Source organism: Bidens hawaiensis, unplaced genomic scaffold, assembly GCF_021521415.1.
Source record: "Bidens hawaiensis isolate Kalapana, Puna unplaced genomic scaffold, B.hawaiensis_p1.1 tig00064509_1, whole genome shotgun sequence".
In the NCBI taxonomy this organism is placed as follows: Eukaryota; Viridiplantae; Streptophyta; class Magnoliopsida; order Asterales; family Asteraceae; genus Bidens; species Bidens hawaiensis.
Genome location: NW_027501504.1, coordinates 37123 through 62736, shown reverse-complemented (window position 1 = coordinate 62736; position 25614 = coordinate 37123). Strand labels below are relative to the sequence as shown.

At 39.1% G+C, this 25614-nt stretch overlaps 2 protein-coding genes across 2 annotated transcripts; one reads left to right on the top strand and one right to left on the bottom strand.

Annotated features, from left to right (window-relative positions):
* Positions 1 to 830: 830 nt before the first annotated feature.
* On the top strand, positions 831 to 1382 carry LOC143604252 (uncharacterized). Its single transcript, XM_077080787.1, has one exon. The coding sequence runs from the start codon at positions 831 to 833 to the stop codon at positions 1380 to 1382; it is 552 nt and encodes a 183-aa protein (XP_076936902.1).
* Positions 1383 to 4495: 3113 nt separating this feature from the next.
* On the bottom strand, positions 4496 to 10931 carry LOC143604251 (protein decapping 5-like). Its single transcript, XM_077080785.1, has 8 exons — positions 10696 to 10931; positions 9030 to 9130; positions 8882 to 8962; positions 8000 to 8803; positions 7143 to 7208; positions 6879 to 7037; positions 6679 to 6785; positions 4496 to 4754 (listed from the first exon to the last, which is right to left on the bottom strand). Exons 1-8 carry the CDS (start codon positions 10850 to 10852, stop codon positions 4601 to 4603), a joined length of 1629 nt encoding a protein of 542 aa, XP_076936900.1. The 5' UTR covers positions 10853 to 10931; the 3' UTR covers positions 4496 to 4600.
* Positions 10932 to 25614: the final 14683 nt, after the last annotated feature.

Below are 25614 nucleotides of genomic sequence, written 5' to 3'. Positions count from 1 at the left end.
AAGGCTTCTTTTTAATAAAGGTTTTTAAGTCTATTGTATGACGAAATTTTAGCAAGTTTTAAGATTAGTTTTATATATGTTTGTAAAACGATTTTTAAACTCGGACAAATCTCTTTTAGATATCCAATTACTAATTAACCTTTGCCTGTGCGGGTACAATTCTATTACTTACAACGTTTTATTAATTTCAAGATTTAAACAATTTTAAAAAGTTCGACTTATATTTTCATTTTCGTATGAATAAATAAGTTTTGTGTTCATTTCAGATAAACATGTCTGAGATCTAATATAGTAATACCGTCTTTAAACTTGAGCTTGTAAAAGTAATCTAAATTAAACGCCTACCGGGTTTCATACTCAAAATCTCACACAAACCTTATACCAATACATATTATAATTTTCTTACATGTTACCCTTTAAGATACTCCATGAAGTTGTCAAAAAAAATAAAAAATGTTAATGTTACTTATTTATTTCTTATATGTCGATTACCGTATATTGGATTATAAATTATTCATGTTACAAATACATCACCAAAACATTGACAATATTAAATTAACAACATTGGTCATGCAACAATATATATTATAAATTTACTTATATATCAACACTTTCCTTTTTTATTTTCATAATATTATCCAAAAACATTAATTAATCCTACTACTAGAAGTTGAACATCGATCTTTTTTCCCTCTACCATCCCATAATATTAAATGCATATTAACCAACAACTCCCTATATATACACACACATACACACCAAACCAGCAAGACTTAGTATCCATATTTTTTTCTTGTTTCTCCTATCTTCATCAAATAACATCATACAAAATGGTTCGTCCAAGCTTCATCGATCACACGGGCAACAATCATATCGCGTATATACCCCTTGGAATCGGCTTGTTTGTCATGGTGTCTATGGTAGTTGCTCTATGTGCTAAGCATGGAAGAAAAGCCTCAAAAAAGGAAGATAGTAAAGATGGTAGTGATCATGTTGATCATGTTAATATTAATATTAACAAGACATTTGATTTAGAGGAGAAAGATGATTATTATGAATCTAAGTTGCCACCAAGATCTCCATTAAGGTCTCCAAGACAACTTATTACCACCATAAGTAATAAGGCTATGAGTTCTTTAGTCATCAACCATAAAAAAAGTGGTGGTGGTGGTGGTGATAAGGTGGTGGATGAAGGGTTTGGTGAAGGTGGTTTGTGGCAAAGAGAAATATTGAGGGGTGTGAAGTGTCAACCACCCGAGTTTTCGGGGGTTATATATTATGACTGTGACGGCCGTCGAGTTTCTGAGTTCACTCCAAGGTCTCCGAGGTCACCTAGGATCGCTCCGTCGCCGCAGTTTAGTTTTCCGGTGGTTAGAAGTTAAGTTTAGGTTACACTTATGTTTGTATTAAGTGTTGTCTGTGTTTTTTGTGTGTATTGTATATGCAACTTGATTGGAAAGATTTATCTACCCTTGATTAGTTTACTTTTATATCAATTCTATATAGTGAAAGTTGGTTTTACAGTTTTACTTAACCATTTTAAGAAATGATAGTGATAAAATAGTTTTCGTTTATTTTTTATCATAACCTCTTGAACTCTACACGTCTGATACAAACAGTGAGTTATCTGATTTTGTTGATTAATAGAGTGTTGACAGGTCATGTGAGTTTTTCGAGATAAAGCTTAGATGGTTAGAAACTTAGAATAATTAGTTTTAGTTGTCACATTAAATTTGTTAGAATGATACCTAAAAGGCTAAAATCTTTTCACATTAAATTTATTTCGAAACGTGTGTGAGATTTTAAAATAAGGGTTTCTAGAAAATTAGCCTAAAGAATAAAGTATCAATACATGTGAAGAAAAATCAAACTTATTCTGTTTAAATAACAATTTACAAACATATGAATGAATATCATACAATATAAATCATCATCATTATACATAAAAGATATACACACGTGATGTGCACTCGTGTAAGCATTTTTCTTGTTACTTATTCTTTTTACGTTAAACTAACGTACTCCTAAATATTTTTATAAACATTGCACCTCTAGAATATTTAAAATTGAGATGAGCCACATTACCACCGCACTGTATGCTTTAGGAACTTTAACAAAATCAAATATCATGTATAATATTATTTTTTCAGGATATTTACCGAGAAAGGTAACCTCCATATTAGTCTATCGTTAAATTTCCGATATTTACTTTACGCTAACAGTATGAATATAAATTGGCGAGTTCTATATGCATGCACCGGCTCGTACTGCCCAGACACACCTAACAAATTTAATGCATACATTGACTCATATTAAAGTAGCAGATTCTATACAACCATACGAGTCGTATAACTTTTCTTCATCACTTGTCACGTCAAAAAACTACTTTTAACTTTTAAAGTAATATAAATATTTTTTGACTTGCATACATAGGGGAGAATTATCCTAAAAATAAGTAGTTTCCTAGGAAGACTAGGAATAAGTCATAGTCATTGGATCATATCAATCAATGGTTGAGATTCAAAAGTACAAAAAACCGTCATAGTTTCCTACAATTTTTCTTTCACCATTATAACCGACATAGTTTCCTATAATTGTTCTTTCACCATAGGTTTTAATGTCAAATGTCAAAATTCTATTGGTTCTTATCATTTTTAGGAAACAACTTTTTTTTATTTGAACCATTTTCTGCATACATAATCATGTTTTCACTTTACCCATTTTTCCCTTTAACGTATCTTGTGGGCAACTGCTCATTTATATCAAGGTTGGCCTTTACTTTCTCATAATAATTATTCAAGACAATGACATAAGTTTCCATTGTCTAAACAGAAAGTCGGTTCAGACTACAACATGACCATTTATGTGTTTTAAGAAAAACAAAGACTAAAAGGCTATAATCTTGTCACCTTAAATTATTGTTTTATGTTACACTTAAAGCAAATAATACAAATATTTAAGTGATTCACAAATCATTAGCTTGGTTTAAAAAAGCGCGAGGCGAACAAAAGCGAAGAGGTCCTAAGCCGAGGCGAAAAGCGAAAAGCGCAAAAGCAAACGTTTTTTGAACACAAGGCGACCTTATTTTAAAAAAATATTTAATTATTTATAAGCCACGTATTATATACAAACCATATTATAATATATATTAAACGTCTAAAACATCAACATATATATATCCTAAAATTCCAAAAGTAGCGTAGAACAATTTTTCAAGTACTATATTACTCGCCCGAAATATCAAAGTCGCATAAAAACAAGTTATTGAGTAACAAATTACTCGAAAGTGTTTCCAAAAGAACACTACTCAAAAGTGTTTCAACTTTCAAAAGTTTATTACCACATGTGAAAAGTCTAGAAATAACTAATAATAAAGGTTAAGTTGAAAATGGGTTAACTGGTCGCTTTTTGTACATAAAGCCTTCGCCTCCTCGCTTTTTCGCTCCGCACAAAAGCGCAAAAAGCGCTCGCTTTTTTAACGCTTGGGTAGGCAAAAGCGTTGAGGTGCTCGCCTTGGGTCGCTTCTCGCCTCACCTCGCCTTGAGCGCACTTTTTTAAACCAAGATCATTAGACCATGAGTAGTGGGACACCTTCAACCTACCCCCTCCCCCTTTTCTCCCGCGATGCCTTGGAGGGTGCGCTTTCCACACAACTTTGGTGATGCTTGATGGTGATTGGTGGAAGTGTTTTTATGTTTTATTATTAATAAATATGTAATAATAAAATAATAAGTGGGTAATGATTAGAATGAGTTATCCATCACACACACACACATATTGTGTATATGCTCATATGGTGACGTGACGTCACATGACGCACAACGCCCCATAGATACGTTATCCACTACACAGTCTTAAAACTTGCTCATATAGTCATACCCCTTCTTAGAGCCTCCATAATACGAAGCCACAAAAACACAAAAGAACATGTCTAGTTGGCTATCACATTATATAAACATCATTATTTAAAAACACATAAAAATCAACTAATAAGAAATCTTAAAAATGCCTAAAATCATTGTCACATCATTAACTATCTTTTTTTTTCTTTTTTAATTCAACACCCAACCACTCCATCTGACTCCACCACGCGCAAAAAAAACCATGTTTTTTCATAGTTCTTGTGAAAAATATTCTCTTGAAAAATAAACGCTAAATATGACACATGCAATGACAAACTTTTAAAAACATTTTATAAAATGTCTTATTATGAATGCTCTTGAAAAAAAAACAAAAAAAAAACAAATCTTCCATATATTAACAAATCCTAAACAATACCAAACCAAACCAAACCAAACCAAACCTAACCTTATTGCAGTTGACAATTCTAGTCATTGCCTTACATTGTTGTGTTTAATATTGTTAAAACCAAAAATCAATATTAAGATGTTGACATTTGTTGGCAATTAGCCAAATCAAACACCACCATATTTTAATCACATAAACTTTAACCACTGATAACTTCAATTTTATTATCATGAGCATATGCATTGTTGTCATTGATAAATCACATAAATCATTAAATCCTTTGCAAAGTAACAAAAATATTAAAAAAGAAAAAAATCTTTCAAAATGATTTTCCAAGAACACAATAAAAACCTTAGTAATCACGGGCCGGGTTTCTCCCACCACGGGCCCGATTAACATAACCGTATCCCCTTCCATAATAACCGACACCTCGAGATCGACCTCCCCGGTTGGGCCCACATCCAACCCTACCACCACCTCTGTATCTAGAGAATTCACCAAATGTCCATCAAAGAAACATTTATCATAATAATAATAATAATAATAATAATAATAAGAGTTAATTGCCATTTTCGTCCCTGTGGTTTGCTACTTTCGCCACTTCAGTCCAAAATTTGTATTTTTGTCAATTTAGTCCTCATAGTTTTAAATATTAGCCAATTACGTCCTATCCGTCTAACGACATCCAGCTATGCCGTTAGTTTAAGGGTATTTTTGTCTTTCTTCTTTTTATTTTGAGTTATTGGTCATTTTCGTCCCTGTGGTTTGATACTTTTGCCAATTCAGTCCAAAGTTTGAAATTTTGTCAATTTAAGTCAGTTTTTTTTTCTATAACCCTAGAGAGCATTATCCAAGCCCAAAACAAGTCTGCATTTACTCTGTCGACAACATTAATCATACCCCTCCTCTCGTATTTAGTTTCTATACGGTTCTTAAACTCTCCCTCATGGTGAATTCAATGGTAAAGTGGTCAAAGCAATTCCGTGAAACCGAATTGTACGGAAAAAACTAAAAATTGTTTCTTTGATGAATGCATAATATTTAGGGTTTAGAGATTAACATATCATAACGAAAATCTGGGTTGTAATCAACTATTATACATTAATCAACAAAACAATTTTTAGTTTTTTCTGTATAATTCGGTTTAAGGGAATTACCTTGACCACTTTACCATTGAATTCCACCATGAAGAAGATTTTAGGAAATGTATAGAAACTAAATATAAGGTGGGGGGTATGATTACTGTTGTTAACAGAGTAAATGCATACCAGTATTTGAGGTTGCTCGATGGTTTTGGGCTTGAATTATGCTCTTCAGGGTTATAAACAAAAAAAATAAAAAATAAAAAAAACTGAATTAAACTGAACATTAACTTGATAAATTTTCTAACTTTGGACTGAATTGGCAAAATATCAAACCACAGGGACTAAAATGACCATTAACTCAAAATTAAAAGGAGAAAGACAAAAATACCCTTAAACTAACGGCATAGCTGGATGCCGTTAGACAGATAGGACGTAATTGGCTAATATTTAAAACTATGAGGACTAAATTGACAAAATTAAAAATTTTGGACTGAAGTGGCGAAAGTAGCAAACCACATGGACGAAAATGGCCATTAACTCTAATAATAATAATAATAATATAATATAATATAATATAATATAATATAATAAATTAATAATAATAAATTATTGTTATAAGTGCATGAGTCGTTTTAGCCCAAAATCATAACCGTAACCGACCCACTAGAGGTGCACAAAAAACCCAAACCCGGAACCGATAAAAATACCCGTACCCGGTATTTTTATACCCGGATTTTTAATACCCGAACCCGACCCTACCCGTAGGGTACAGATAGGGTATGCATTTCAGTACCAAAACACGTACCCGGAACCGAACTCGATTTGTACCCGGTAGTATCCGAAAACCCGAACCGGTTCCATACCCAAACCGGGTTTTACAAATACCCGGAACCGGGTTTCTCAAATACCCGATCTATACCCGGAAAAATAATCCTAAAAGGTGCAACCCCTTAAAAAATCCAATATATATTCGAAAAATACCCCAAAAAAAGCTAGAAAAAAACCGAAAATAGGGTTTCAATACCCGGAAATAGGGTATTCAAATGCTCGGTTTTAGAATACCCGGTTCTATACCCGACCCGAACCCAATACATTGCTTTTAGAGACAATACCCGGACCCGAACGGGTTTTGCCAATACCCGATTTTCCAATACCAGGTCATACCCGAACCTGGGTATTTGAAAAACCCGATTTGTGCACCTCTACGACCCACTATTATCAGTATTAAAAAATCATTAAAACGACCCACTGGCTTTTGGTACGGTTCGGTTTCATCAATTAATTGTTTATGGGCCACAGTTAATTCATTTTTCTGCACACCTCTAATTATACCATGACTATTACCTCTGTATCTAGCTTCATCTGCTCGGAGAATCTCGTCCTCCCGTTATTCGAACGAGTATCATTGTTGCACGACAAAGTATCGAAAAAATCATCCTTGCTATAAACAGGCTGTGCAAATCAAAGCCAGTTTCATTAATTTTAAATATTTTATAAAAAAGATACATCAAGAGCTTATAAAATATAAATTATGTGAAACATTACCTTAGCATCATTTTCATCTTCAAAATCATATTCATCACTTCCATTTGAATTCAACTTATTGTTTTTTCCTAAAGTACCCCATACTTCATCCTTGTTAAACTTCTCGTTCATCGCGGTAAAATCAAATTCTTCGGTGAATTTTATCACGGACCGTGGCCCCTGCATCATCGAAAACATGTAAAACTTAGTTGACGAATATACCCTTCCGAGCTTATGACAGTTTTGAAAACATAAAAATGATTATTAAGAGTTCAGAAAAGGTACCCCGGATCCTCTGCCTCTTTCACGCCCTCTGTAACTGTTGCGGTTATGGTACTGACCTCCATTTGTCTAACAATCAACAATAATGATAATAAAAATAACATGTTAAGACACGCACATTGACATATTATTAAAGATCAAAACTTTAGAGCCACATAACATTAGACGTGTAAACGAGCCAAGCCGCTCGAGTAGCTGCTAGAGATTGACTTGTTAAAAGCTTTCAAGCCGAGCTTGAGCCTAAAAATAAGCTTGTTTAATAAATGATGCTAGTTTGGGGCATAAAAATAAGCTTGTTCAATTATTAAGTTTCCACTTTCTATACATAGACTTTCTGAAGTTAACCATGTTTCTCCATAATGGGATGTAACGAGCCAAACAGCTCGTGAGCTACTCGACAGTGGCTCACAAAAAGATCGAATCAACCGAGCTTAAATGAGTTCAGGCCCAACCTCGAACCTACATATAATCTTGTTTAATAAGGTCGAGCCTCAAACAAGCCTATTATTTATTAATAATTTTTATTTGATATATTAAACACTAATATAATTATTATTATTATTATTATTATTATTATTTTATATAATAATAAAAATAACTGAACATACTATAAATAGAATATATATAAAAGATAACAAAAAATATATATGAACTAACTAATAAATGACAAACGCACCACACCGAGCTCAAGCTTGAAAACCTACTCACGAGCAGAGCTTGAGCTTTAAAAATAAAGCTAGAAACAAGACGAGCTCAAGCTTAAGCTGACATAACTTAAACAAGCCAAGCTCGAGCCTAGTCAAGCTCAGTTTGACTCGTTTACACCTCTACAAAACGTCAAAAAGAGTGAAGTGTCGTACCTTTGGAGGATCACTGGTTTGAGTTGGTAACGGTAGTATTGGAGGCTGCGTTTCTGTAGAACCCACAACTGGTGCAGACGGTTCAGATGACACTGCTGGTTTTGGTGCCAGTGCTGGTGCATACGGATCAAATGACGGTGCTGGTTTTGGTGCTTGTACTGGTGCAGATGGTTCAGACAATGGTGTTGGTTTTGGTACCGGTGCTGGTGCAGACGATTCATATGACGGTACTGGTTTTGGTGCTTGTGGTTGTGCCGGTGCTGGTGCAGCCGGTTCGACATCCTTATGAACCGCTTGAGCCCCAGCCTGCAACAGCTGGTCAGGGGTTACTAGCGACGGTGCACCAGAAAGCCCGTTGGATTTGTTAGAAACGAGAGGTACGGTGACACTTGGATCAGGGATACTAGTAGTCAAAGATACAGGTGGCAGAGCTGTGGGACCCACAGAGTTAGAAACCTTAGTTCGCATAAAACTCGGCAGCGGTTCAGAAGACGTCAACAAAGCCGGCACAGGAGGAAGACCGGAAGGCAAGGTGGACCCCAGTAAGGAATTAGACAAGTTAGGCGGTCCACCTGGCAACGAAGAAGCGAAACCAGGATACTGCATAGGTGCGGGCCGATACAAAGATTGCTGATGTGGCAGCCCGGTTGGCGGGGCATAATATCCTGGCCAGTACATCGGCGGCATTGCAAGACTGCTAGTGTTGACATCCGGTTGATATAAAGGCATTCCGCCTTGAAAACCGGGCCCCGTGGGTCCCACTTGTAAGTTTGATGGTGTGGGACCGGGCCAAGGATAATTAGACTGCACATAAAATGAAATATGTAAAACCATTAAACAATAATAGCATGGAAAATATATTAAAGTTTACTTTTTTCTTACTTGTATAATCGCAGGATCGTTATTTATAGGTTGTGCGGGTTGAACAGGCGGAGCGGTTGTAGAAGTTTTCACCTGAAGATCCTGCAAAAGTATAAAAAAAATAAAGTTAAACTAAATTATTTGAATAATAATAATAATAATATTGTACCTTGATGTCGGTTCCGCGAAATAAAATGTATTCATAAACCTTGTCACTAGGCAAGACTTGCGCACCATCCTTTTTCCGCCCTTCGCTTCCAAATGATCTTACTGTAAATAGTCACACAAGCATTAAAGTTAACATCTTGTCGTTTAACCAAAATATCTTAACAATGCAAATCATTTTCAAAATATAAAATCTTAGTTAGTTAATTGAAATGAATTAATTAGGTAGCTAACACAAGTACGAATGTAGCAGGATATCTGATACAAGTAATATCAGAAATTTTAATGTAGAAGTGTGCATGAAACCGAAAAGAACCGATCGAAAACCAAAAAAGCAAAACAAAAACCAACAATTTGGTTTAATTTTTTGTGAAAACCGAACTTAGGGTTTGGTTTAGGTTTTGCATGCAACAAAAAACGAACCGAACCTAATCGACATTGTAGATTTCTATTTTTCATATTAAGTAATTCATAAGAATGTAATAAGGGAAAATCCCCAAAATGCCCATTTTAGAAAACGAGTTCAAAAGTTTGTCCGTGTGATCTTTTCATTTCCAAAAATGCCCCCTCGTTTATATTCGGAAAAAACGTATAATAAAGGGAATCCAACGGTATTTAAAACCAGTTAAAAACCTCACGTGTTCATATTTTATCAATGCGAGCGGATGCAACGGTAGAATGCCCTAACCCAAATTTAATTTCTTTTATAAGAAAAATTAATTTCTAAAATCATTTCTTCAAACTTTTAAAAGATATATAATGTTTACTAATTTAGTCTAACTTAATTTAATTTTAACTTTTAAAAACATTACGGTTTATAAAATCATTACATTTACATAACGATTTAAAAATTTTAATATTTAAAAATTAGCAAAACGCAATGATTTTAAAAATAAAAAAAATTAGTAAACTTGTTCAACAATCGAAGTTTTGGTTATTAGTTCGGGTTTAGCCAAACACTGAACCAAGCACATAGGCCTGTAAACGAACCGGACGAACATGAACAATGGCATGTTCGTTCTCGTTCATTTAACTTTAAACAAATACGAACACTTAATCAAACAAGTATCCGTCTTCATGTTCGTTCGTTTAAAAAATTAACATGTTCATGTTCGTTCATTTAAAATCCAAACAAACAGTTCACGAACATAGTTTAGCATATGTGAACAAAGATAACGACAATAAATGAAGAAAAACAAACGAGCACAAACAAACATCAATGAACACAATTAAATGAACAAAAACAAACATATATAAAACATTGAGTAGATGATTCATCCAAAAGTGAACATAAATGAAACATGTGTTGTTCGTGTTCCTTAGTTTAATTAAACGAACACAAACTTTTAGTTCCACAAACAAAGTTCCAGTCAAACGGTTCACAAACAATTCACTAAACGAACATAAACAAACACAATTAAATGAACAAAAAACAAACAAATAAAAAACATCAAGTAAATGACTCATCCAAAACCGACCACAAACAAACATAAACACGTGTTCATATCCGTTTGATTATTTAAACAAACACAAACTTTTTGTTACATAAATAAACTTCCACCCAAACAGTTCACTAAACGTTCGGTTTATTTACACGCGTATGCACACCTCTATAATTTACCAACCAACAAAATAACAACAACAATAACATAATAATATTAATCAACTACCGTTACGCAACCCAATGGATGATTCTTCGGTGTTGATATTATACAATATGCCTTCATATCTTATATCACTTTTGGATGTTAAACTAATGAGGCTTCCGATGTATGAATCGGCGGTTGATGATGATGATGAAGATTTTGAGACATCGGCGGCGGACATGTTTGTGGATATTAAGTTTCTGTGTACCTGCGAGTAGGGAAGTACTAGGAAGAACAGGAACAGGAACAGGAACAGGAAGATGTTGTTGACTTGTGTGTTTGTGTTTGAGAGATAATGATTGGTTGGTTTTATTTTTGGGTTGTGTTTTTCTCTTTTATAAAAATTGTTGTTGGTGTATATTAGGAAAAAACTTAATGATAAGATTTTTTTATTTTTTTTGTTTTTGTTCAACTAATAATGAATAAAGTCTGGTTATCCAACCGTATACGTATGCGATTGCAGACGGTGTTTAATAGTTTAAATCTATTATCTTCTGTTTTAGGAAAAACTTGTTGTTTGAAAGTTCAGTGTAGTAAAACCTAATTGGGGGTTGGATCAAAAATTTCTTGTTTCAGAGAAAACTCGTTGTTTGAAAGTCCACTGGAGTAAGGGGTGCCTGGGATTCCTTTTTAGAGTCTACTTTTACGCTTTTTATTTTTGGAAAAAAAATGTGAAGTATTTAATGAAAAAGTTGATTTTTAATATTGAAAGTTGTAAAAGAAATCTTTTGTCAAAAGTAAAACGAGACTATAAAAAGGGATCCCAAACACACTCTAAAACCTGGTTGAGGTGAGATTCAAACTTAGGACATTGTAGTCACTAGTACAAACCTTTACTTGTTTTTAAATGCATTTGAGCTAAAGCTAATTTGCAAGTAAGAATTGTTGTCTATGAACTAAGAAAGATACTCTTAGTTTGTAATTTTTGTTCGGGTTGATCGTGTTGGATTTAATACATCTAAGTATTTTTATATTCGAAATTATGTTAGAATTAGAGAGATGCAATGAATAACGCAAATGATTTAATAGTTTAAAAGAGTGTAAACATCTAAACGAATCACATTTGAGAGTTATAATTATTGAATAATAGTGGTTATTCGTATATTAGACTGTAAATCAATGTTAGAACGAATATATGTTTATTTTGTTTACTTAAAAGGTTTATTGTTTATTTTTATAATTAAGATTCATAAAAAAAATATACTTTGTGATTTATATATTATTTGAATTTGTAGATGCCTAAAATAGATCTAACAACTTCTTCGAATCAATACATAACACTCGTGAGTGGAAATTAGACATATCATTTGGATCTCGGATCAATGTAGCAAAATCCGAAGAGAGAGAAAGTAGAAGAGGTATATAGAAACTGGCAAGGAAAAATCCATGATGCGTAGTTCATCCATGCACATAGGGTTTGTATTAAATAAATGGGCCAAATGGGTCGGCCCAAAGGGCAATTACAAGCATATGGCCTACGGCTGATACAATGAGTTAAACGAAAGCTAATCGCATATTACATGATAAGTCCATCTAATACACAAGCTTAAACAAAGTAAATAAATAAAACGAGGTCCAACAATCTTCCTCTAGGCTTTTGTATAGATGGTAACTTCTGTCTCCAACTCTTCATCAATTCGTCTTGTAGTCATACGTGATGCTTCCATCAAATAGACGATTCTCGATCATAGTTATTAAAAGTGTGTGCTTTTTGCGCTTAAGCGCATTTAAAGCGCCAGGTGCATTAATTGCGACTAGCATGCAGCAGATATTTAATGCGCAGTCTTATTTTCCCAAACCTCCCCATACGTATTAAATTCTCTTTAATAATCTGTTCCTATTCTCTAGGAGTCCCTAACACTCCACTATTTAAGAGGGTTCCATAATCAATATTATATCACATGTTGGTGCACATTGTGTGGCCGTCGCTTGGCGAATAGTTTAGAATGTTTATGTTGTATGTTGTACACCTAGGTAGTGGTTCACGCTGAAAGTGATCCATTTGAAAGAGCATTTTCAAATGGATACTCATTCGATCGAATGAGTTTCTGATTCGATCGAATGAGTCTGCCATTCGATCGAATAGGACTCATTCGATCGAATGAGTCCTGACCGAATGGCAGCGGGTATAAATACCAGCTTTCAGGCGTGAACAGGTAAGGTTTTTAAGGTTTTTAAGGTTTTTTCGTGCCCGGGGCCCAGGTGCTGTCCGGATGAGGGGGGAGGCCATGCTCGACCTCCCCCTGCCATAGATCGTGATTTCAGTGTTTAACAAGCATGTAATCTTTCGTTTTTATCAATGAAATCGTTTGTTTTCGTGTTTGTTTCTATCCGTCTTTGGTTATCAAACCTTCCGTCTCGAACGCGCTCGGATCGTCTCGGTCCCGGCTGAGCCAACAATTGGTATCAGAGCCACGGTTACCGCTAGAAAGGTCTAACAACCGATCTAGCAAGCCGAGCTCTTGATTTTATGCGTTCTGGACGTTAAAAAGTTGGTGTGTTCTTCGTGTTCTTCGCGTTTTCTGGGCTGGCGTTGAAGGAGTCGAATCAGTCCATTCGATCGAACGAGTTCCCCATTCGATCGAATAGGCCTATTCGATTGACTGATTCGATCGAATCAGTCTTCCCGCTCAAAAGTGTCAAATTCAAACGCCAGTTTTCCCGCCCATTCGATTGTCTTCATTCGATCGAATCAGATTGTATTCGATCGAACTGGTTTTCCCGCTCAAAGTGTCAAATTCAAATAGCTGATCGAACCAGTTCTTCATTCGATCGAATCAGATTGTATTCGATCGAACTGGTTTTCCCGCTCAAAGTGTCAAATTCAAATGGCTGATCGAACCAGTTCTTCATCCGATCGAATCTGTTCTTCATCCGATCGAATCTGTGCTTCATTCGATCGAACATGTTCCAGACCAAAAAAAAAAAAAAAAAAAAAAAAAAAAAAAAAAAAAAAATCTGCCATTAAGGGGGGAATATGTTGGTGCATGTTTTGTGGCCGTCGCTTGGCGAATAGTTTAGAATGTTTATGTTGTATGCTGTACACCTAGGTAGTGGTTCACGCTGAAAGTGATCCATTTGAAAGAGCATTTTCAAATGGATACTCATTCGATCGAATGAGTTTCTGATTCGATCGAATGAGTCTGCCATTCGATCGAATAGGACTCATTCGATCGAATGAGTCCTGACCGAATGGCAGCGGGTATAAATACCAGCTTTCAGGCGTGAACAGGTAAGGTTTTTAAGGTTTTTAAGGTTTTTTCGTGCCCGGGGCCCAGGTGCTGTCCGGATGAGGGGGGAGGCCATGCTCGACCTCCCCCTGCCATAGATCGTGATTTCAGTGTTTAACAAGCATGTAATCTTTCGTTTTTATCAATGAAATCGTTTGTTTTCGTGTTTGTTTCTATCCGTCTTTGGTTATCAAACCTTCCGTCTCGAACGCGCTCGGATCGTCTCGGTCCCGGCTGAGCCAACAATTGGTATCAGAGCCACGGTTACCGCTAGAAAGGTCTAACAACCGATCTAGCAAGCCGAGCTCTTGATTTTATGCGTTCTGGACGTTAAAAAGTTGGTGTGTTCTTCGTGTTCTTCGCGTTTTCTGGGCTGGCGTTGAAGGAGTCGAATCAGTCCATTCGATCGAACGAGTTCCCCATTCGATCGAATAGGCCTATTCGATTGACTGATTGGATCGAATCAGTCTTCCCGCTCAAAAGTGTCAAATTCAAACGCCAGTTTTCCCGCCCATTCGATTGTCTTCATTCGATCGAATCAGATTGTATTCGATCGAACTGGTTTTCCCGCTCAAAGTGTCAAATTCAAATAGCTGATCGAACCAGTTCTTCATTCGATCGAATCAGATTGTATTCGATCGAACTGGTTTTCCCGCTCAAAGTGTCAAATTCAAATGGCTGATCGAACCAGTTCTTCATCCGATCGAATCTGTTCTTCATCCGATCGAATCTGTGCTTCATTCGATCGAACATGTTCCAGACCAAAAAAAAAAAAAAAAAAATCTGCCATTAAGGGGGGAATATGTTGGTGCATGTTTTGTGGCCGTCGCTTGGCGAATAGTTTAGAATGTTTATGTTGTATGCTGTACACCTAGGTAGTGGTTCACGCTGAAAGTGATCCATTTGAAAGAGCATTTTCAAATGGATACTCATTCGATCGAATGAGTTTCTGATTCGATCGAATGAGTCTGCCATTCGATCGAATAGGACTCATTCGATCGAATGAGTCCTGACCGAATGGCAGCGGGTATAAATACCAGCTTTCAGGCGTGAACAGGTAAGGTTTTTAAGGTTTTTAAGGTTTTTTCGTGCCCGGGGCCCAGGTGCTGTCCGGATGAGGGGGGAGGCCATGCTCGACCTCCCCCTGCCATAGATCGTGATTTCAGTGTTTAACAAGCATGTAATCTTTCGTTTTTATCAATGAAATCGTTTGTTTTCGTGTTTGTTTCTATCCGTCTTTGGTTATCAAACCTTCCGTCTCGAACGCGCTCGGATCGTCTCGGTCCCGGCTGAGCCAACAATTGGTATCAGAGCCACGGTTACCGCTAGAAAGGTCTAACAACCGATCTAGCAAGCCGAGCTCTTGATTTTATGCGTTCTGGACGTTAAAAAGTTGGTGTGTTCTTCGTGTTCTTCGCGTTTTCTGGGCTGGCGTTGAAGGAGTCGAATCAGTCCATTCGATCGAACGAGTTCCCCATTCGATCGAATAGGCCTATTCGATTGACTGATTCGATCGAATCAGTCTTCCCGCTCAAAAGTGTCAAATTCAAACGCCAGTTTTCCCGCCCATTCGATTGTCTTCATTCGATCGAATCAGATTGTATTCGATCGAACTGGTTTTCCCGCTCAAAGTGTCAAATTCAAATAGCTGATCGAACCAGTTCTTCATTCGATCGAATCAGATTGTATTCGATCGAACTGGTTTTCCCGCTCAAAGTGTCAAATTCAAATGGCTGATCGAACCAGTTCTTCATCCGATCGAATCTGTTCTTCATCCGATCGAATCTGTGCTTCATTCGATCGAACATGTTCCAGACAAAAAAAAAAATAAAAAAAAAAAAAAAAAAAAAATCTGCCATTAAGGGGGGAATATGTTGGTGCATGTTTTGTGGCCGTCGCTTGGCGAATAGTTTAGAATGTTTATGTTGTATGCTGTACACCTAGGTAGTGGTTCACGCTGAAAGTGATCCATTTGAAAGAGCATTTTCAACTGGATACTCATTCGATCGAATGAGTTTCTGATTCGATCGAATGAGTCTGCCATTCGATCGAATAGGACTCATTCGATCGAATGAGTCCTGACCGAATGGCAGCGGGTATAAATACCAGCTTTCAGGCGTGAACAGGTAAGGTTTTTAAGGTTTTTAAGGTTTTTTCGTGCCCGGGGCCCAGGTGCTGTCCGGATGAGGGGGGAGGCCATGCTCGACCTCCCCCTGCCATAGATCGTGATTTCAGTGTTTAACAAGCATGTAATCTTTCGTTTTTATCAATGAAATCGTTTGTTTTCGTGTTTGTTTCTATCCGTCTTTGGTTATCAAACCTTCCGTCTCGAACGCGCTCGGATCGTCTCGGTCCCGGCTGAGCCAACAATTGGTATCAGAGCCACGGTTACCGCTAGAAAGGTCTAACAACCGATCTAGCAAGCCGAGCTCTTGATTTTATGCGTTCTGGACGTTAAAAAGTTGGTGTGTTCTTCGTGTTCTTCGCGTTTTCTGGGCTGGCGTTGAAGGAGTCGAATCAGTCCATTCGATCGAACGAGTTCCCCATTCGATCGAATAGGCCTATTCGATTGACTGATTCGATCGAATCAGTCTTCCCGCTCAAAAGTGTCAAATTCAAACGCCAGTTTTCCCGCCCATTCGATTGTCTTCATTCGATCGAATCAGATTGTATTCGATCGAACTGGTTTTCCCGCTCAAAGTGTCAAATTCAAATAGCTGATCGAACCAGTTCTTCATTCGATCGAATCAGATTGTATTCGATCGAACTGGTTTTCCCGCTCAAAGTGTCAAATTCAAATGGCTGATCGAACCAGTTCTTCATCCGATCGAATCTGTTCTTCATCCGATCGAATCTGTGCTTCATTCGATCGAACATGTTCCAGACCAAAAAAAAAAAAAAAAAAAAAAAAAAAAAAATCTGCCATTAAGGGGGGAATATGTTGGTGCATGTTTTGTGGCCGTCGCTTGGCGAATAGTTTAGAATGTTTATGTTGTATGCTGTACACCTAGGTAGTGGTTCACGCTGAAAGTGATCCATTTGAAAGAGCATTTTCAAATGGATACTCATTCGATCGAATGAGTTTCTGATTCGATCGAATGAGTCTGCCATTCGATCGAATGAGTCCTGACCGAATGGCAGCGGGTATAAATACCAGCTTTCAGGCGTGAACAGGTAAGGTTTTTAAGGTTTTTAAGGTTTTTTCGTGCCCGGGGCCCAGGTGCTGTCCGGATGAGGGGGGAGGCCATGCTCGACCTCCCCCTGCCATAGATCGTGATTTCAGTGTTTAACAAGCATGTAATCTTTCGTTTTTATCAATGAAATCGTTTGTTTTCGTGTTTGTTTCTATCCGTCTTTGGTTATCAAACCTTCCGTCTCGAACGCGCTCGGATCGTCTCGGTCCCGGCTGAGCCAACAATTGGTATCAGAGCCACGGTTACCGCTAGAAAGGTCTAACAACCGATCTAGCAAGCCGAGCTCTTGATTTTATGCGTTCTGGACGTTAAAAAGTTGGTGTGTTCTTCGTGTTCTTCGCGTTTTCTGGGCTGGCGTTGAAGGAGTCGAATCAGTCCATTCGATCGAACGAGTTCCCCATTCGATCGAATAGGCCTATTCGATTGACTGATTCGATCGAATCAGTCTTCCCGCTCAAAAGTGTCAAATTCAAACGCCAGTTTTCCCGCCCATTCGATTGTCTTCATTCGATCGAATCAGATTGTATTCGATCGAACTGGTTTTCCCGCTCAAAGTGTCAAATTCAAATAGCTGATCGAACCAGTTCTTCATTCGATCGAATCAGATTGTATTCGATCGAACTGGTTTTCCCGCTCAAAGTGTCAAATTCAAATGGCTGATCGAACCAGTTCTTCATCCGATCGAATCTGTTCTTCATCCGATCGAATCTGTGCTTCATTCGATCGAACATGTTCCAGACCAAAAAAAAAAAAAAAAAAAAAAAAAAAAAAAAATCTGCCATTAAGGGGGGAATATGTTGGTGCATGTTTTGTGGCCGTCGCTTGGCGAATAGTTTAGAATGTTTATGTTGTATGCTGTACACCTAGGTAGTGGTTCACGCTGAAAGTGATCCATTTGAAAGAGCATTTTCAAATGGATACTCATTCGATCGAATGAGTTTCTGATTCGATCGAATGAGTCTGCCATTCGATCGAATGAGTCCTGACCGAATGGCAGCGGGTATAAATACCAGCTTTCAGGCGTGAACAGGTAAGGTTTTTAAGGTTTTTAAGGTTTTTTCGTGCCCGGGGCCCAGGTGCTGTCCGGATGAGGGGGGAGGCCATGCTCGACCTCCCCCTGCCATAGATCGTGATTTCAGTGTTTAACAAGCATGTAATCTTTCGTTTTTATCAATGAAATCGTTTGTTTTCGTGTTTGTTTCTATCCGTCTTTGGTTATCAAACCTTCCGTCTCGAACGCGCTCGGATCGTCTCGGTCCCGGCTGAGCCAACAATTGGTATCAGAGCCACGGTTACCGCTAGAAAGGTCTAACAACCGATCTAGCAAGCCGAGCTCTTGATTTTATGCGTTCTGGACGTTAAAAAGTTGGTGTGTTCTTCGTGTTCTTCGCGTTTTCTGGGCTGGCGTTGAAGGAGTCGAATCAGTCCATTCGATCGAACGAGTTCCCCATTCGATCGAATAGGCCTATTCGATTGACTGATTCGATCGAATCAGTCTTCCCGCTCAAAAGTGTCAAATTCAAACGCCAGTTTTCCCGCCCATTCGATTGTCTTCATTCGATCGAATCAGATTGTATTCGATCGAACTGGTTTTCCCGCTCAAAGTGTCAAATTCAAATAGCTGATCGAACCAGTTCTTCATTCGATCGAATCAGATTGTATTCGATCGAACTGGTTTTCCCGCTCAAAGTGTCAAATTCAAATGGCTGATCGAACCAGTTCTTCATCCGATCGAATCTGTTCTTCATCCGATCGAATCTGTGCTTCATTCGATCGAACATGTTCCAGACCAAAAAAAAAAAAAAAAAAAAATCTGCCATTAAGGGGGGAATATGTTGGTGCATGTTTTGTGGCCGTCGCTTGGCGAATAGTTTAGAATGTTTATGTTGTATGCTGTACACCTAGGTAGTGGTTCACGCTGAAAGTGATCCATTTGAAAGAGCATTTTCAAATGGATACTCATTCGATCGAATGAGTTTCTGATTCGATCGAATGAGTCTGCCATTCGATCGAATAGGACTCATTCGATCGAATGAGTCCTGACCGAATGGCAGCGGGTATAAATACCAGCTTTCAGGCGTGAACAGGTAAGGTTTTTAAGGTTTTTAAGGTTTTTTCGTGCCCGGGGCCCAGGTGCTGTCCGGATGAGGGGGGAGGCCATGCTCGACCTCCCCCTGCCATAGATCGTGATTTCAGTGTTTAACAAGCATGTAATCTTTCGTTTTTATCAATGAAATCGTTTGTTTTCGTGTTTGTTTCTATCCGTCTTTGGTTATCAAACCTTCCGTCTCGAACGCGCTCGGATCGTCTCGGTCCCGGCTGAGCCAACAATTGGTATCAGAGCCACGGTTACCGCTAGAAAGGTCTAACAACCGATCTAGCAAGCCGAGCTCTTGATTTTATGCGTTCTGGACGTTAAAAAGTTGGTGTGTTCTTCGTGTTCTTCGCGTTTTCTGGGCTGGCGTTGAAGGAGTCGAATCAGTCCATTCGATCGAACGAGTTCCCCATTCGATCGAATAGGCCTATTCGATTGACTGATTCGATCGAATCAGTCTTCCCGCTCAAAAGTGTCAAATTCAAACGCCAGTTTTCCCGCCCATTCGATTGTCTTCATTCGATCGAATCAGATTGTATTCGATCGAACTGGTTTTCCCGCTCAAAGTGTCAAATTCAAATAGCTGATCGAACCAGTTCTTCATTCGATCGAATCAGATTGTATTCGATCGAACTGGTTTTCCCGCTCAAAGTGTCAAATTCAAATGGCTGATCGAACCAGTTCTTCATCCGATCGAATCTGTTCTTCATCCGATCGAATCTGTGCTTCATTCGATCGAACATGTTCCAGACCAAAAAAAAAAAAAAAAAAAAAAAAAAAAATCTGCCATTAAGGGGGGAATATGTTGGTGCATGTTTTGTGGCCGTCGCTTGGCGAATAGTTTAGAATGTTTATGTTGTATGCTGTACACCTAGGTAGTGGTTCACGCTGAAAGTGATCCATTTGAAAGAGCATTTTCAAATGGATACTCATTCGATCGAATGAGTTTCTGATTCGATCGAATGAGTCTGCCATTCGATCGAATAGGACTCATTCGATCGAATGAGTCCTGACCGAATGGCAGCGGGTATAAATACCAGCTTTCAGGCGTGAACAGGTAAGGTTTTTAAGGTTTTTAAGGTTTTTTCGTGCCCGGGGCCCAGGTGCTGTCCGGATGAGGGGGGAGGCCATGCTCGACCTCCCCCTGCCATAGATCGTGATTTCAGTGTTTAACAAGCATGTAATCTTTCGTTTTTATCAATGAAATCGTTTGTTTTCGTGTTTGTTTCTATCCGTCTTTGGTTATCAAACCTTCCGTCTCGAACGCGCTCGGATCGTCTCGGTCCCGGCTGAGCCAACAATTGGTATCAGAGCCACGGTTACCGCTAGAAAGGTTTAACAACCGATCTAGCAAGCCGAGCTCTTGATTTTATGCGTTCTGGACGTTAAAAAGTTGGTGTGTTCTTCGTGTTCTTCGCGTTTTCTGGGCTGGCGTTGAAGGAGTCGAATCAGTCCATTCGATCGAACGAGTTCCCCATTCGATCGAATAGGCCTATTCGATTGACTGATTCGATCGAATCAGTCTTCCCGCTCAAAAGTGTCAAATTCAAACGCCAGTTTTCCCGCCCATTCGATTGTCTTCATTCGATCGAATCAGATTGTATTCGATCGAACTGGTTTTCCCGCTCAAAGTGTCAAATTCAAATAGCTGATCGAACCAGTTCTTCATTCGATCGAATCAGATTGTATTCGATCGAACTGGTTTTCCCGCTCAAAGTGTCAAATTCAAATGGCTGATCGAACCAGTTCTTCATCCGATCGAATCTGTTCTTCATCCGATCGAATCTGTGCTTCATTCGATCGAACATGTTCCAGACCAAAAAAAAAAAAAAAAAAAAAAAAAAAAAAAAAAAAAAAAAAAATCTGCCATTAAGGGGGGAATATGTTGGTGCATGTTTTGTGGCCGTCGCTTGGCGAATAGTTTAGAATGTTTATGTTGTATGCTGTACACCTAGGTAGTGGTTCACGCTGAAAGTGATCCATTTGAAAGAGCATTTTCAAATGGATACTCATTCGATCGAATGAGTTTCTGATTCGATCGAATGAGTCTGCCATTCGATCGAATAGGACTCATTCGATCGAATGAGTCCTGACCGAATGGCAGCGGGTATAAATACCAGCTTTCAGGCGTGAACAGGTAAGGTTTTTAAGGTTTTTAAGGTTTTTTCGTGCCCGGGGCCCAGGTGCTGTCCGGATGAGGGGGGAGGCCATGCTCGACCTCCCCCTGCCATAGATCGTGATTTCAGTGTTTAACAAGCATGTAATCTTTCGTTTTTATCAATGAAATCGTTTGTTTTCGTGTTTGTTTCTATCCGTCTTTGGTTATCAAACCTTCCGTCTCGAACGCGCTCGGATCGTCTCGGTCCCGGCTGAGCCAACAATTGGTATCAGAGCCACGGTTACCGCTAGAAAGGTCTAACAACCGATCTAGCAAGCCGAGCTCTTGATTTTATGCGTTCTGGACGTTAAAAAGTTGGTGTGTTCTTCGTGTTCTTCGCGTTTTCTGGGCTGGCGTTGAAGGAGTCGAATCAGTCCATTCGATCGAACGAGTTCCCCATTCGATCGAATAGGCCTATTCGATTGACTGATTGGATCGAATCAGTCTTCCCGCTCAAAAGTGTCAAATTCAAACGCCAGTTTTCCCGCCCATTCGATTGTCTTCATTCGATCGAATCAGATTGTATTCGATCGAACTGGTTTTCCCGCTCAAAGTGTCAAATTCAAATAGCTGATCGAACCTGTTCTTCATTCGATCGAATCAGATTGTATTCGATCGAACTGGTTTTCCCCGCTCAAAGTGTCAAATTCAAATGGCTGATCGAACCAGTTCTTCATCCGATCGAATCTGTTCTTCATCCGATCGAATCTGTGCTTCATTCGATCGAACATGTTCCAGACCAAAAAAAAAAAAAAAAAAATCTGCCATTAAGGGGGGAATATGTTGGTGCATGTTTTGTGGCCGTCGCTTGGCGAATAGTTTAGAATGTTTATGTTGTATGCTGTACACCTAGGTAGTGGTTCACGCTGAAAGTGATCCATTTGAAAGAGCATTTTCAAATGGACACTCATTCGATCGAATGAGTTTCTGATTCGATCGAATGAGTCTGCCATTCGATCGAATAGGACTCATTCGATCGAATGAGTCCTGACCGAATGGCAGCGGGTATAAATACCAGCTTTCAGGCGTGAACAGGTAAGGTTTTTAAGGTTTTTAAGGTTTTTTCGTGCCCGGGGCCCAGGTGCTGTCCGGATGAGGGGGGAGGCCATGCTCGACCTCCCCCTGCCATAGATCGTGATTTCAGTGTTTAACAAGCATGTAATCTTTCGTTTTTATCAATGAAATCGTTTGTTTTCGTGTTTGTTTCTATCCGTCTTTGGTTATCAAACCTTCCGTCTCGAACGCGCTCGGATCGTCTCGGTCCCGGCTGAGCCAACAATTGGTATCAGAGCCACGGTTACCGCTAGAAAGGTCTAACAACCGATCTAGCAAGCCGAGCTCTTGATTTTATGCGTTCTGGACGTTAAAAAGTTGGTGTGTTCTTCGTGTTCTTCGCGTTTTCTGGGCTGGCGTTGAAGGAGTCGAATCAGTCCATTCGATCGAACGAGTTCCCCATTCGATCGAATAGGCCTATTCGATTGACTGATTCGATCGAATCAGTCTTCCCGCTCAAAAGTGTCAAATTCAAACGCCAGTTTTCCCGCCCATTCGATTGTCTTCATTCGATCGAATCAGATTGTATTCGATCGAACTGGTTTTCCCGCTCAAAGTGTCAAATTCAAATAGCTGATCGAACCAGTTCTTCATTCGATCGAATCAGATTGTATTCGATCGAACTGGTTTTCCCGCTCAAAGTGTCAAATTCAAATGGCTGATCGAACCAGTTCTTCATCCGATCGAATCTGTTCTTCATCCGATCGAATCTGTGCTTCATTCGATCGAACATGTTCCAGACCAAAAAAAAAAAAAAAAAAAAAATCTGCCATTAAGGGGGGAATATGTTGGTGCATGTTTTGTGGCCGTCGCTTGGCGAATAGTTTAGAATGTTTATGTTGTATGCTGTACACCTAGGTAGTGGTTCACGCTGAAAGTGATCCATTTGAAAGAGCATTTTCAAATGGACACTCATTCGATCGAATGAGTTTCTGATTCGATCGAATGAGTCTGCCATTCGATCGAATAGGACTCATTCGATCGAATGAGTCCTGACCGAATGGCAGCGGGTATAAATACCAGCTTTCAGGCGTGAACAGGTAAGGTTTTTAAGGTTTTTAAGGTTTTTTCGTGCCCGGGGCCCAGGTGCTGTCCGGATGAGGGGGGAGGCCATGCTCGACCTCCCCCTGCCATAGATCGTGATTTCAGTGTTTAACAAGCATGTAATCTTTCGTTTTTATCAATGAAATCGTTTGTTTTCGTGTTTGTTTCTATCCGTCTTTGGTTATCAAACCTTCCGTCTCGAACGCGCTCGGATCGTCTCGGTCCCGGCTGAGCCAACAATTGGTATCAGAGCCACGGTTACCGCTAGAAAGGTCTAACAACCGATCTAGCAAGCCGAGCTCTTGATTTTATGCGTTCTGGACGTTAAAAAGTTGGTGTGTTCTTCGTGTTCTTCGCGTTTTCTGGGCTGGCGTTGAAGGAGTCGAATCAGTCCATTCGATCGAACGAGTTCCCCATTCGATCGAATAGGCCTATTCGATTGACTGATTCGATCGAATCAGTCTTCCCGCTCAAAAGTGTCAAATTCAAACGCCAGTTTTCCCGCCCATTCGATTGTCTTCATTCGATCGAATCAGATTGTATTCGATCGAACTGGTTTTCCCGCTCAAAGTGTCAAATTCAAATAGCTGATCGAACCAGTTCTTCATTCGATCGAATCAGATTGTATTCGATCGAACTGGTTTTCCCGCTCAAAGTGTCAAATTCAAATGGCTGATCGAACCAGTTCTTCATCCGATCGAATCTGTTCTTCATCCGATCGAATCTGTGCTTCATTCGATCGAACATGTTCCAGACCAAAAAAAAAAAAAAAAAAAAAAAAAAAAAAAAAAAAAATCTGCCATTAAGGGGGGAATATGTTGGTGCATGTTTTGTGGCCGTCGCTTGGCGAATAGTTTAGAATGTTTATGTTGTATGCTGTACACCTAGGTAGTGGTTCACGCTGAAAGTGATCCATTTGAAAGAGCATTTTCAAATGGATACTCATTCGATCGAATGAGTTTCTGATTCGATCGAATGAGTCTGCCATTCGATCGAATGAGTCCTGACCGAATGGCAGCGGGTATAAATACCAGCTTTCAGGCGTGAACAGGTAAGGTTTTTAAGGTTTTTAAGGTTTTTTCGTGCCCGGGGCCCAGGTGCTGTCCGGATGAGGGGGGAGGCCATGCTCGACCTCCCCCTGCCATAGATCGTGATTTCAGTGTTTAACAAGCATGTAATCTTTCGTTTTTATCAATGAAATCGTTTGTTTTCGTGTTTGTTTCTATCCGTCTTTGGTTATCAAACCTTCCGTCTCGAACGCGCTCGGATCGTCTCGGTCCCGGCTGAGCCAACAATTGGTATCAGAGCCACGGTTACCGCTAGAAAGGTCTAACAACCGATCTAGCAAGCCGAGCTCTTGATTTTATGCGTTCTGGACGTTAAAAAGTTGGTGTGTTCTTCGTGTTCTTCGCGTTTTCTGGGCTGGCGTTGAAGGAGTCGAATCAGTCCATTCGATCGAACGAGTTCCCCATTCGATCGAATAGGCCTATTCGATTGACTGATTCGATCGAATCAGTCTTCCCGCTCAAAAGTGTCAAATTCAAACGCCAGTTTTCCCGCCCATTCGATTGTCTTCATTCGATCGAATCAGATTGTATTCGATCGAACTGGTTTTCCCGCTCAAAGTGTCAAATTCAAATAGCTGATCGAACCAGTTCTTCATTCGATCGAATCAGATTGTATTCGATCGAACTGGTTTTCCCGCTCAAAGTGTCAAATTCAAATGGCTGATCGAACCAGTTCTTCATCCGATCGAATCTGTTCTTCATCCGATCGAATCTGTGCTTCATTCGATCGAACATGTTCCAGACCAAAAAAAAAAATAAAAATCTGCCATTAAGGGGGGAATATGTTGGTGCATGTTTTGTGGCCGTCGCTTGGCGAATAGTTTAGAATGTTTATGTTGTATGCTGTACACCTAGGTAGTGGTTCACGCTGAAAGTGATCCATTTGAAAGAGCATTTTCAAATGGACACTCATTCGATCGAATGAGTTTCTGATTCGATCGAATGAGTCTGCCATTCGATCGAATAGGACTCATTCGATCGAATGAGTCCTGACCGAATGGCAGCGGGTATAAATACCAGCTTTCAGGCGTGAACAGGTAAGGTTTTTAAGGTTTTTAAGGTTTTTTCGTGCCCGGGGCCCAGGTGCTGTCCGGATGAGGGG